The sequence below is a fragment of the Zingiber officinale genome, chromosome 8A (genome assembly GCF_018446385.1).
Source record: "Zingiber officinale cultivar Zhangliang chromosome 8A, Zo_v1.1, whole genome shotgun sequence".
Taxonomy (NCBI): Eukaryota; Viridiplantae; Streptophyta; class Magnoliopsida; order Zingiberales; family Zingiberaceae; genus Zingiber; species Zingiber officinale.
Window position 1 is genome coordinate 75,963,714 of NC_056000.1, and position 13,146 is coordinate 75,976,859.

Genomic DNA, 13,146 nt, shown 5'->3' on the forward strand with positions numbered 1-13,146 from the left:
CCCCTTAATTTCTAACTACCTAGCCTTATCGGGCCCCACCTTTATACACCATATCACAAGCCTCCCCTCCAAGTCTAGTCGAAGGAGACTCAGGTCTGACTGACTAGACCCAAACTTGAGTTTCATTTACTTCACCTTTATGACTATAAATGTTGCTTCTTTTCCCAGTCTGTCGGTATTGTAACCTGTTTAATTGCTCAATTAACCTTGGATGAAGGGCCACTTTAATCTCTGCAAAAGTCGACTTTTCCCATCTTCCTCTTTAAAAGGGACTGGCCCCTACCCACAGATACATACTTTCCTTTAACTGACGTCTACTAATCATGGTGTTGAACTCTGAGTTTGGTGAATTGTAACACCTTCGCCAGCAACTGGCTCATATAACCCAATTGCTTGCCCAGAAGGATATGACTTTAGCCGAGATGATGCAGGAGAGGGACATTTAGTCTTCTTGTCATAGGGAAATTGAAGAACTCTGGCTAGTTGCTAAATCGCGGGCACGTGCTGAGATAGCGCTGAAATAAAAAGCCTATTCAGACCTAGAAAGTCAAGCTCAATTCATGATCTATTTGAAAGAGAAACACACCTCTTTCATTTCCCTAATGCAGGAAGAAGCAAAGATTAAAGATGAAACAATAGATCAACAATGGCGCATTCTTCAGCTAACTCAAGCTGAGCTAGAACATGCTTGAATTCATCTCAAAAAAGTAGGTCAAGTAGAACGCTTTTGCCCAGAGTGGCAACTCCCAGCTGGCACCGGAAGAGAATCTTAAGCACTTAGATGACCTCAATGTTTTTACTGTTTTAAGAATGAGATTTTGAGGGCTCTCTCCTGTAATTTATCAATTAAATACAGACCTCATCGGATTTCAGTTTTTATTCCTGTCCTTTTACCCTTTTCCCACTAGAACTCCCTTATTTCATGCAGATGTCTTTAACTAAAAAGGTGTTTTTGAATAGAGGATGTTTCGCTAATTACATGATGGTAGCGATGTTAATCGCCTCTAGAAAAACTACTTCTCTGAGTCATGGCAAGAGCCCTGCTCATCTATCACCCCTGCTGTGGTGAGTTTAAAATACTGACTGAGAGGTAGTTGGTGGAGGCCTTGCTCGCTTATAACCCGCGTTGGGGCAAAAGTATGGAGTGCTGACTGAGAGGTCGTTGGTCGTGAGAGCATGCTCACTTATAACTCGTGTTGGGGTAAGAGTCTAGAACGTTGACCGAGAGGTCATTAGTCGTGAGAGCATGCTCACTTATAACTCGCGCTGGAGCGAGAGTCCGGAACGCCGACCGAGAGGTCGTTGGTCATGAGAGTAGGCTCACTTATAACTCGCGTTGGGAGGGAGAGTTTGGAACTCCGACCAAGAGCTCGTTGGTTGTGAGAGTAGGCTCACTTATAACTCATGTTGGGGCAAAAGTCTGGAATGCGGACCGAGAGGTGGTTGGTCGTGAAAGTAGGCTCACTTATAACTCGCGCTGGGGTGAGAGTCTAGAATGCCGATCGAGAGGTCATTGGTCATGAGAGCAGACTCACTTATAACTCGCGCTGGGGCCAGAGTCTAGAATGCAGATCGAGAGGTCGTTGGTCATGAGAGCAGGCTCACTTATAATTAGCGTTGGGGCAAGAGTCTGGAATGCCGACCGAGAGGTCGTTGGTCGTGAGAGAATGCTCACTTATAACTTGCACTGGGGCAAGAGTCTGGAACGTCGATTGAGAGGTCGTTGGTCGTGAGAGCATGCTCACTTATAACTTGTGCTGAGGCGAGAGTCTGGAATGCCTACCGAGAAGTCATTGGTTGTGAGAGCAGATTTACTTATAACTCGTGCTGGGGCGAGAGTCTGGAATGCTGATCGAGAGGTCGTTGGTCGTGAAAGCATGCTCACTTATAACTTGCTCTGGGGCGAGAGTCTGGAATGCCTACCGAGAAGTCGTTGGTTGTGAGAGTAGACTCACTATAACTCGTGCTGGGGTGAGATTCTAGAATGCTGACCGAGAGGTCGTTGATGATCAGGGGAAATGAACCCATAGACCTGCCCTCTGCGACCCTTAAAGTGATCTGTGATCATGACTCCTACCTCTCTACCTGATTAAATTTGAATTTTTCTCTGATTCCGAGGTTGGGGTAAGGCGCCAAACTTTGATCGACGACTCCCGCCGCCTTCTATTCCTTTTCCCGAGATAACTGCATGGAATTTTCGGTTCTCGAGGCATGGTGCCACTACTTCCATATCAACACTATGATTTCCCTGTCCCGTCCATCATAAATGTCATTTCATAGAAAACTGCCACGTGTCCCACTTACTCCCTCTGATACAACTCCTGACGCACACTTTCTACAGGCACTTCTCTTCCCTTGATTTGACGGCTATTGTGCGTTATGCTATTTTGACGCCTCACTTGAATCCTGATGTCTCTTAAGGGTTTTGGTTTAAAAACCCTAAAGGCCTCAAGCGACTGTTCATCGGTGCTTCCTCTCCCTTCGACCCTTTTTTCTCCAATTGTTCCTGCTTGTCCCCTGTGCATCTTCTTTGTAAGTGCCTTTCCTTCCTGATCTTCTGCTTCCTGCTCTTTTCAATTTGGTAATGGCCGGTGAAGCGATAATCCCCTGGTATGCATACTTCCATTCTGATTTTGATAAGAGTGACCCTAAGTCGGTACACTCTAGCTTGCAGCTTTCTGAAGCATACCAACTTCACCTTCTTGGTCCTGACGACCATCCCTATTCTCCTCCCGCTGGCTTTGTGACCTTCTTCAAGGACCATCTTCGTGACGGTCTGTGCTTTCCTATCCCTTCCTTCTTTTCATCATTGAGTCAGTATTTTGGTGTCCCTTTATCCCAGTTTGCTTCCAATGTCTTTCGTACCATGTGCGGAATGGTAATTCTGTGTCGTCTATACGAGATTTCGTTAACTCCCCAACTTTTTCATCACTTTTATTCCCTCAATCGATCAGAGCTTGGTGTTTTCATGGTGCAATCTAGGACCAGGTGCAAGTTTTTCGAGAGCATGCCTACTTCTAATAAAGGTTGGAAGTCCCATTTCTTTTATGTGCAGTTGCCTGAGTATGTGGCTTGGTCTTTCGAATGGTGTTCCAATCTTTCTTCTCCTTTTGAGTTGAGTGATCATTAGCACCGGCCAGATTGCTTCATTACTTTTGATAAATTGGCCGGGGTGCATTTTCAACTCCCCTCCTTGCTGCGGGAGAGTGTGCTGTACACCTTTGGATTGAGCCCCATCCGGACGCCTCTGACGGTGCCTTTTGGTAAGATCAAACAACTCTTCTTTCATAAAAAAAGGTAGATCCGCTACCTTAGCGACCCTCCTAGTGCCGGCCAATAACTCTCCTTTCATGTATTCACTAACTGAGGTATTTTCTTTTGCCTACAGAAGTCATCATATTCAGATCTTTAACCCTCAACTCCTCCGCAATGCCTAGTGACATCCTGAGGAAACATGGGAGAGCGATTATGACTGACTAGGAGGTTCCCCCGGCTAGCACTTTAGCGGAAGCCTCTTCCTAACAAATAAGAGGACACGAGATTCTTGAAGAAGAATCTCGCCCCACAGCAGAACCTTCGGCCGCCATTGTGTCTAGTGAGAGGACTTCTCTAGCGGCTGAGCATCCCTTACATCTTGAACACAAGAGGCGACGTGTGACTCCCTCGGTCCAATCCTCCCCCCAAAGGACGACTTTGTCACAGGTGTCCGGTAAGGCCAAAACTCCCGCCTAGGACAGTACTCCAGTTTCTTCGGAAGTCGCGGCCTCCTCTCCTGTTCCTACCTCAGTCCAGGAGCAGAAATCCTCCCAAGTAGAAGGCCCGCCTAGGACTTCTGCAGCTCTCGTTCCTCCTTCGAGCCAACGATAGCCTCCTGCCCCTACGCTCCCTTCTCGCCCTAAGGAGCGATCCAAGGGATGGTATGCTTTCACTTCTTCGTTTCAACTACCGTCCCTTCAAGTGCTGGGCCCAATCCCCTCTTACAGCACTTCTCCCAACTGCGGCCTGGTGTAACTTCATGGTTCCCTAGCTGATTTGTGGAAGAGCACCGCCGACCAGATTTTATAATATCCTCAACTGGACTTCACCGACTAGTTCTCCCAACGAATAGTGTCGGTAAGTCTTATCTGCTTTTTTTTTTTCATGTCCTCTAGACATCGCTAATCTTGTACTCTTTACATACCTGCATCATGGGCCTGAGCCTTTCCCAGTACATGGCCAGTCTACATCGGGAGAATGAGTTCTTGAGGGCTCGAATTCAGAAATTGGCGTCTCCTGCGATCGCGAGTCATGCTTTTGATCTGACGACCCCCGAGAGCCTGATTCAATCCCACTTGCGGATGGCTGAAGACCAAACTCGAACCACTTAGGACTTGGCCCATGTAGAGTCTGAGAAAGTGAAGTACCTGGAGGCTACCTTGAAGACCAGTGTGTCCAAGCTTAAGTCCGAGGGCCTGAGATGTGCTCAAATCTTGGCAGACTTAGAGGCGAGAGACATAGAGGTTACCAACCTATTCTCCCAACTGCGGGACCTCCAAAAGGAACATGCTTCCATGTAGATAGACCTGGTAGCTAAAATGGCAGATCTATCTGCCAACACTGATCGGGAGGCCACTCTACAGAAACAACTGGATGTTGCTCAGGCATCTTTGATATCTGGACAAGCGAAGCTCTCAGCAACAAAGGCAAAGACAACGGCTACTCGCCATGAGTTGACTAAGGCACGGGACGATGCACATAAGGCTCAGGAAGAGCTGAAAGACTATCGGGTGGGGAGGACTTTTGCCTTGCAGCACACAAGGTCTCCTACTTAGATTCCTAGGATTTTGGGACTAAGGTAGGCCATCTCATCGACCAGATGCTATGTTATGGTGGTGAAGGGGCTTTGATGCAGCTGTAAGAGAAAGGTTTGCTCCGGTCGATTCCTCCTGAAGACTTCCTGGACCGAACTCGACTCCTCAACGAGCTCTCTGAAGAAGCCTTCCCTGTTTTTGAATAGTTTGTGCTATCTGGTAGCTACCTTCTTTGATTTTGAACATTGATCTAAGGTTTTAAGCCTCCTTTGACTTTTGAACTTGATGTTTATCAAAAGTGTTGTGCTCATGAACATGCTGCTCATGTGCAGTGTTGTGCCTAAGTGTTTAATGGATTCGCTCAGGACCCTTTGATATTTTTCCCTATACAGCCAAGTGATAGGTTAAGTGCTTGATCCCTTCGTGGATGCCTGGTCGGCTCGTCGCTCGAGCAGGCATCACTGAAAGAAGGGTCACCTCGTATCTATATGAACTACCCGCCCTGTAGCGGGCCATAGCGATTCCACAGTCATCTCACTTGCCCGAGTGAGGCTTAATATAGCTTCGTCTGTTTCCGATGCCATAAAGACTTCCACTTCATTTTTACCATGTGTCCTTTGATCCAGATTTTTCTAACAAGCCCATTTTTGCACAATATTCCAAAACAATCTAATGGCCAACATCGTTTTTTTGCCTATGGCTTATGCCAGCTACCTCGTCTACGGATTGCCTGATTAGCAATGAGGTCGAGGCATTCTTCCCAAACAACTATAAATAGTCTGCTTCGACCTTTCACTGGGACTTCACCCTTCTCTTCCTTCTTTCGTGCTTCTGCTTCTTTGCCTTCTTTTTGTAACTTCTCCATGGATTCCCCATCGCCTAAGTATGCTCCCGGAGTCTCGACCTTCACCGGTGTAGATCTGGATGATCTCCACTTCACGTACGAAGTATCCACGACTATGTATATCATCATACCCTCCGAGGTTCATTGACTCTCTCACCCTCCTTAAGGTTATATGACTTTTTTCAAAGAACAGATTGTAGTTGGTCTCCGTTTTCTTATCCACCCATTCTTCTCTGATGTGAGTCGCTACTTCCGCATTCTCTTTTGTCAGTTTACTCCTAATTCCATACGGATCTTGTATGGATTCATTCTTCTCTGTGAATTATGTGACATCTGCTGGAACCCTTACCTATTTCACTACCTCTTTACCCCTCGACGTCATAGTATCAGTTGTTTATCTCTATTTATACAATACGCCCTTAATGAATATGTTACATATGTGATTCACCAACTTAATAAACTATATTAATAATTCAATAAAATAAGATTCAAATGTGGGTAATGTTAAAGAAATGAGAAATTCAGGAGAACTAACAATTAAGAAGAGAATACAAGATGAATAATATAGAAATATAATTTATAAATTACGTTGCTCTTTTTAATTATATTTTCATGCACATCGTTTTATCTCCACTTTATATTTTTTGCTAACTCTCCTTATTATTTGACATCCAGGTTAGTATTGAGATATGTATATAATATTAGTGGAGTACTTCAGAGGTATACATATAGTTTAGTTAATTTTTCTCTATATTTTACTCTTACATTATAACAATATTTCATGTGTGGAGAGCGAAGTTAGTATCGTGACAAACCTAGCTTGTACAGTGATATAAAATTCTAAGATATAAAAAGATAAAAATAGTCCTAAAAAAATTAACAAAAAAAAAATTTTGGAACATCCGAAAACGTCTTAAGGCATGAGATTAGATTATTGCGAATTTCACCTATTAATCAATTGTATACTTTTAAAGGAGTTTTGATTTGAGTGGTTTAAGGTCACATGATTACATCCGAACCAAAAAAAACACCTTTATGACTTATTAGAGTTCGAATCCTCTTACATGCGTTGCGTTCTATCCTAGGTATGAGTGTGACACCCCTCTCATGTCCTCTCATTGGCCATCCTTCCCTTGTGTGAGCAAAGCACCGCTCCGCTATGTAACACTAACTCTATTCACTAAAATAGTCACTATAAATTATAAAATCCTATAGACTATCAATAAAATAAAAGGAAAAAAAAACCCCGATCGCTCATGTAACAACACCAACTCTATTCACTAAAATAATTACTATAAATTCTAAAGCCCTAGAGGGTACTATGACTATCAATAAAAGGAAAAAACCATTTATTTTAATTGTTAAGAAAGTTAAATTTCCTTCATCATACCAAGTGTCTTATAGCTTGATTTAAATCTATGCCATAAATTAGTTCTTCAAAAAATCAAGAAAAATGGTTCCGATACAAGTAAATAATAACCAAATCAAACCTCTTTACAAACTAAAATTCATGTAGCCAATAAATGATTCGTCCAGCCAAAAAAGTTAATATATATAACGTTGTGAAGAGTGGGAAAAAAAATGAAATCAGGCTCAACATGATAATTTACCATTATCAAAGAAAACAAATTTTTATCATTTCTATTCTTCAACAAATAAAGCTAAATATTTTGAGCTCTTTGTATTACGATTAATAAGATCCTAACCATATATTCTCGTCATCAATTTTAAAATGATGACATCGTCATCCGTAGCCATTTCTATGCACATTTGAGTATCGTTCCGAATTAGAACAGAGTATGATCCAGAACACTACACTAGGGGTTGATTATATTTAAGACAAAGCAAAACAACAAGTACTACTCATGATCCAAAGAATTAATTGTAAGAAGAAGAATAGGGAGAGAGGAAGGAATAAGATGAGAATAATAAAATTTATTGTTCATTGATATTTGTCCTAAGGACAATACAATATATAATGTTCAAAAGTACTTGGTCAAATAACTAATTAATAAATAACAGAATTATTCTAAGAATAATTTTGAGAATAATTATAACAGAATTATTAGAATAATCCAAATACTAATATGATTTGATTTGATAATTTGATCCGGTTAATTTGGATAATTCTGTTATATCTCTTTTACCCCCCGACAAACTCAGCGGGAGATCTCTGACGTTGAATTTGCTTGCTAACTTGTTGAAACGTTGTCTGGATAGTGGCTTAGTAAAGATGTCAGCGATTTGATCTTCAGCAGAAATATAAGAGATGGATAACTGCTGAGTTGCTACACGTTCACGAACAAAATGAAATCAATTTCCACATGTTTTGTACGAGCATGAAAGATTGAATTTGCTGTAAGATATGTTGCTCCAATATTGTCGCACCAAATTTTTGGTGCAATATTTGATGCAAGATGAAGTTCAGAGAGAAGTGATTGAAGCCAAATAATTTCTGACGTTGTATTTGCTATAGCTTTATATTTTGCCTCAGTGCTTGAACGAGATACCGTAGGTTGCTTTTTCGAATTCCATGAGATAAGATTTCGTCCAATAAATATTGCATATCCACTAGTAGAGCGTCTATCTTCAGGAGAACTTGCCCAATCCGCATCACTATATGCATGTAAATCTCGAGATGATTGGCGATATAAAAGAAGACCATGTAGAATAGTGCCTTTGAGATAACGAAGTATTCTTTTCACATTATCCCAATTTTGTTCGGTTGGAGCATGCATGAATTGGCAAGCACGATTTACCGCAAAAGTAATATCAGGACGTGTGATAGTGACATATTGTAAGGCTCCAACAATACTTCGATAAATTTGTGGATCAGATAGAGCAGGAGAGGATGAAGTTAAAGAGTTGTTTATAGCAATTGGCGTAGAGACCGGACGTGCTCCATCCATTTTGGCTTTTTGAAGAAGTCCAATAATGTATTTGCTCTGAGAGAGAAGATAGCCATCCTCATGTGGAATAAGCTCAATACCAAGAAAAAAACGAGCAATACCCAAATCTCTAGTAGGAAATTCTTGATTGAGAAGACTTAATAAAGTTGTGATACCCTTGTGATCATTGCCGGTTATCAGAATGTCATCCACATAAATAAGAAAAAATATCATATTTTCATCATTATATTTGTGAAATAGAGACGAGTCAATCTTTGATCCAGAAAATCCTTGAGCTTGTAACCAATTAGATAGTCGATGAAACCATGCACGAGGAGCTTGTCGAAGACCATATAAGGATTTCTTGAGTTGGCAAACATGAGATGGAAATTGTGGATGAATGAAACCAGGTGATTGCTCCATAAATATAGTTTCCTCAAGATGACCATGGAGAAATGCATTTGAAATATCCAATTGTTGTACAAGCCAATTAGAACTAACAGCTATTGATAATAACAACTATTGATAATAATAGTCTGACAGATGTAATTTTGATGACTGGGCTGAAAGTGTCATTAAAGTCAATACCTGGCTGTTGACTAAATCCTTTAGCTACAAGTCGAGCTTTGTATCTTTCAAGAGAACCATCAGCTCGATGATTAAGACGGAATACCCATTTAGAGCCCACAACATTCATTGAGGGAGTGCGCGGAACTAGAGTCCATGTTCCATTGCGAAGAAGTGCATCAAATTCTGTAGCCATTGCACTACGCCAGTTTGGATCCTTGTTTGCTTGTGTAAAACAGGTTGGTTCAATAGATTTGGAAGAAACCACTAGAGCTCGTGGAAGGGGATATCGAGTTGCATTTGGTGGGCAACGCTCATAAATATCACTAATGGGAAGCATGCGACGAGGAGCATTATCATCTGAATCACTTGTTGATGACGACGAGGAAGTAGGCTGACATGGTGATGTAGATGACGGACTTGCATTATCCGAGGAACCAGAGAGCATATTATCTTCGATCGGCGAGACTTCTAAGATTGGAGCAGCAACCGGAGGTGATTCTGATGGTATAGGAGAGTTATTAGAGAGCTCCGGAGCATGACCTAGAATTCCATCACTTCTGATAATATTAGGTGGCATTAAGAAGGTGCCACTTGTATCTGGAGGAGAGATTAAAGAAGCTACCGAAAAAGGGAATAAAGACTCATCAAAAGTAACATGTCGTGAAATATAAATTCGTCCTGTTGGTATATGCAAGCAACGATAACCATGGTGCAAATTGCTATAACCAAGAAAAACACATTGTAGTGAACGAGAGTCAAGTTTGTGCTTAGAATAGGGGCGTAACCATGGATAACATGCGCAACCAAAAATTCGAAGGAAAGTGTAATCAGGGGTTTGATTATAAAGTGTTTCAAAAGGATATTTATGATTGAGCAATGGTGTATGAAGTCGATTTATGAGATATACTGCAGTGCTAACAGCTTCATCCCAAAATTTGCGCGAAACTGATGCATGATGAAGAAGAGCTAAGGCAGTTTCAATTATATGTCTATGTTTTCTCTCAGCAGAGCCATTTTGTTCTGGAGTGTGAGGACAAGAAACTCGATGAACAATTCCACAAGAGACAAAATGACGATGGAGAGCTTGATATTCACCTCCCTAATCAGAATGAAAAGAGAGTATTTTACTATTAAAAGATCGTTCAACTTGAATTTGAAAATTACAAAATATATCAAATAAATCAGATTTCCTTCTCATAGGATAAAGCCAAGTATATTTACTAAAATGATCAATGAATGTAACATAATATTGGAAACCTTGATTAGACAAAATAGGTGCAGGGCCCCAAACATCAGAATGGATTATTTCAAGTGGAAAATTAGAAACATGATCAGATAAAGAGAAAGGTAGCTTATAACTTTTAGATTTCATGTAGGCCCTACATGAATAAGATGGAGAGGAGGTAATAGAAGTAGGTAAACCATACCTATTGATGATTGACTGAACAATACGAAGGGAAGGATGACCAAGTCGAGCATGCCAAGCTGGTTTATTTGTGCGTTTACCAACAAAAGCTTTGATTGAAGAACTCTGAAGACAATAGAGGCCATTTTTGATTCTCCCATAAAACACAATAGCATTTGTTCCTCTATCCTTTATAAGATAATGATTATGATGAAATTCAAAAATGACATTGTTATCAAGACAAAACTGGCGTGTAGAAAGTAAATTTTTAGTGATAGATGGAACATGAAAGACATTGCGCATGTGAAAAGTTCGATTAGATAAATGAACATATGTGTTTCCAAGATTAGCAATTTGCAAACCTGAACCATCGCCTACTTGGACATTGAATACCATAATGTCATTCCAAGTATATTACATTTTAATAGACCAATGAAGTCTTCTAGTCATATATACCAATATGAGAACTCTGGGTTTTTACCACAAGTAGGCACAGACGAAAGAACTTTAGGATATACTTGTGAAATAGATGGTTGTCTTGAGGCTGTAGGACCACCAATGAAATTTGAATCAAATGGACTAGGACATTGAATACCAAAATGTCCAATTCCAAGACAAATTTGACATTTTACCCTAGACCAATCAAGTCTTTTAGGGCATATATTTCCAGTATGACCAACGATGTGACAAATTTGACATCGGTCTGGACTTTGCTTTTGTCCTCTTTGATGTCGTCGAGTATTTGACATCTAAAGTAAAAAATAACTTGTACGGTGGTAGTGGAAAAAAAAAATAGAGATTAAGGAAGAGGAAAGAGAAGCAAAGGGGTTGGCAGCGGAAGAAAATAAGTATTTTTCGTTTGTTCTGAAAAATAGAGAAGAATAAGAAAATTAAAACACGTAGGAGAAAATAAGAGGCTTGAGGGAAAAATTTAAAATTCGCCGTTTATACGATCTCCGCCTCAAGAAATTGAGGGAAGATAAAAAGAGAGAGAGAGAGAGAGAGAGAGAGAGAGAGATGACTCTGATACCATGTAAGAAGAAGAATAGGGAGAGAGGAAGGAATAAGATGAGAATAATAAAATCTATTGTTCATTGATATTTGTCCTAAGGACAATACAATATATAATGTTCAAAAGTACTTGGTCAAATAACTAATTAATAAATAACAGAATTATTCTAAGAATAATTCTGAGAATAATTATAACAGAATTATTAGAATAATCTAAATACTAATATGATTTGATTTGGTAATTTGATCCGGTTAATTTGGATAATTTTGTTATATCTCTTTTACTAATATGATTTGATTTGGTAATTTGATCCGGTTAATTTGGATAATTCTGTTATACCTCTTTTATTAATATTGACAATTTGTTTGCATATCTGCTGACGATGCAATAACATGTAATTTGTACTTAAATACAAAACGATACGATGAAGCAATGGACAATTAATCTTGTGGACAAATTAAGCTTGAACGACTATCAACTATGATAAACCATGAACTCTATAATGCAGAACCCAAAAGCCACCGCTAGCTGAATTACTATATATATATACTATTGCAGTTGGAGATCAAAGAGTGTTCCCATGTGTTCTTGACGATGGATGAGTTGTGGATTCACACGAGAAGCGATTTGGTAGAACACCTGCCATGTTAATAAGCTATCGGAGCCGGACTGATGTCGAGAGCCCACTGCTCGCTCAACTCGGACGATAGAGGCCACCCGCTCCAATCCTCCGTGAAGCCCAGGACAATGCTTGCTAAGGTGCTTCACATCGAACACCCTTTTGCCGAAAAAGAAGTGAACGAGGTGCAAGAACTCACGAACGGTCTTTGGTAATTTGCAGTCGCATGTCAGCATCTTGACTAGGAAGGCGAAGTCATAGGCGCCTTGGAAGGTAACCCAGGAGACGGGAGAAAAATGGCCAAAGGAAAGCAAGCCGGAGGTGGCCAGGTGCTGGGCGAATCTGCAAGAGTCGATGCCCCATATTTGATTCTTTTGGAAGTCGATGCCATTATCCTTGAGCAACTCGACGGAGGAAGGGGCGTAACGGTCGCGGCTGATGTCGAAGTCGCGGAAATTAAATTCCCACACGTAACGCACACAAGTGCCGTCGCTGTAGATGGCACATGGGAGGTTGCCGGCGGCGTCGGAGAGGGTGAGACCGACCTGGATGATGCGGAGGGCCTCGACGTTGGCGCGGATCAATTCGTAGCGCTGGGGGAGGGTGAGGGTGCAGTAGGGATTTTTGGAAGCGACGACGATGCCAGGATACTCGGTGTCCAATGCGACGAAGGGGTGGAACGGGACGGCGGAGCGGATCAGGCCGAACTCCTCGTCGAGGTTATGAGCCCACACGGAGCGAACCTCGACTCTGCTGGCGCTGGCGGCGGAAGAGGAAATTAGCATATCGTTAACGTTGTTGACGACTGCGACAACCATGATGATGCGTCTGTTTGATGATATTAGAAATACGAAAGTAGTGGAAGCTGGAGATCGAGGAGATGTTAGATTTCGATCGATCGAGTTGGAGTGGAAATTGAAGGGAAGGATTGGAGGAGTTTAAAAGGAAATCAAAGCGAGAAAATGGCAAACACACTAAACAGAGTTAGTTGCTGCGAAGCGGCGAATTATTAGGATAT

The 13,146-nt window shown here is 41.3% G+C and overlaps 1 protein-coding gene across 1 annotated transcript; it reads right to left on the bottom strand.

Annotated features, from left to right (window-relative positions):
- Positions 1–12,058: 12,058 nt before the first annotated feature.
- LOC122010981 (probable CCR4-associated factor 1 homolog 11) lies at positions 12,059–12,946 on the bottom strand. Its single transcript, XM_042567435.1, has one exon. It carries the CDS (start codon positions 12,944–12,946, stop codon positions 12,059–12,061), a length of 888 nt encoding a protein of 295 aa, XP_042423369.1.
- Between the last annotated feature and the right edge of the window lie 200 nt (positions 12,947–13,146).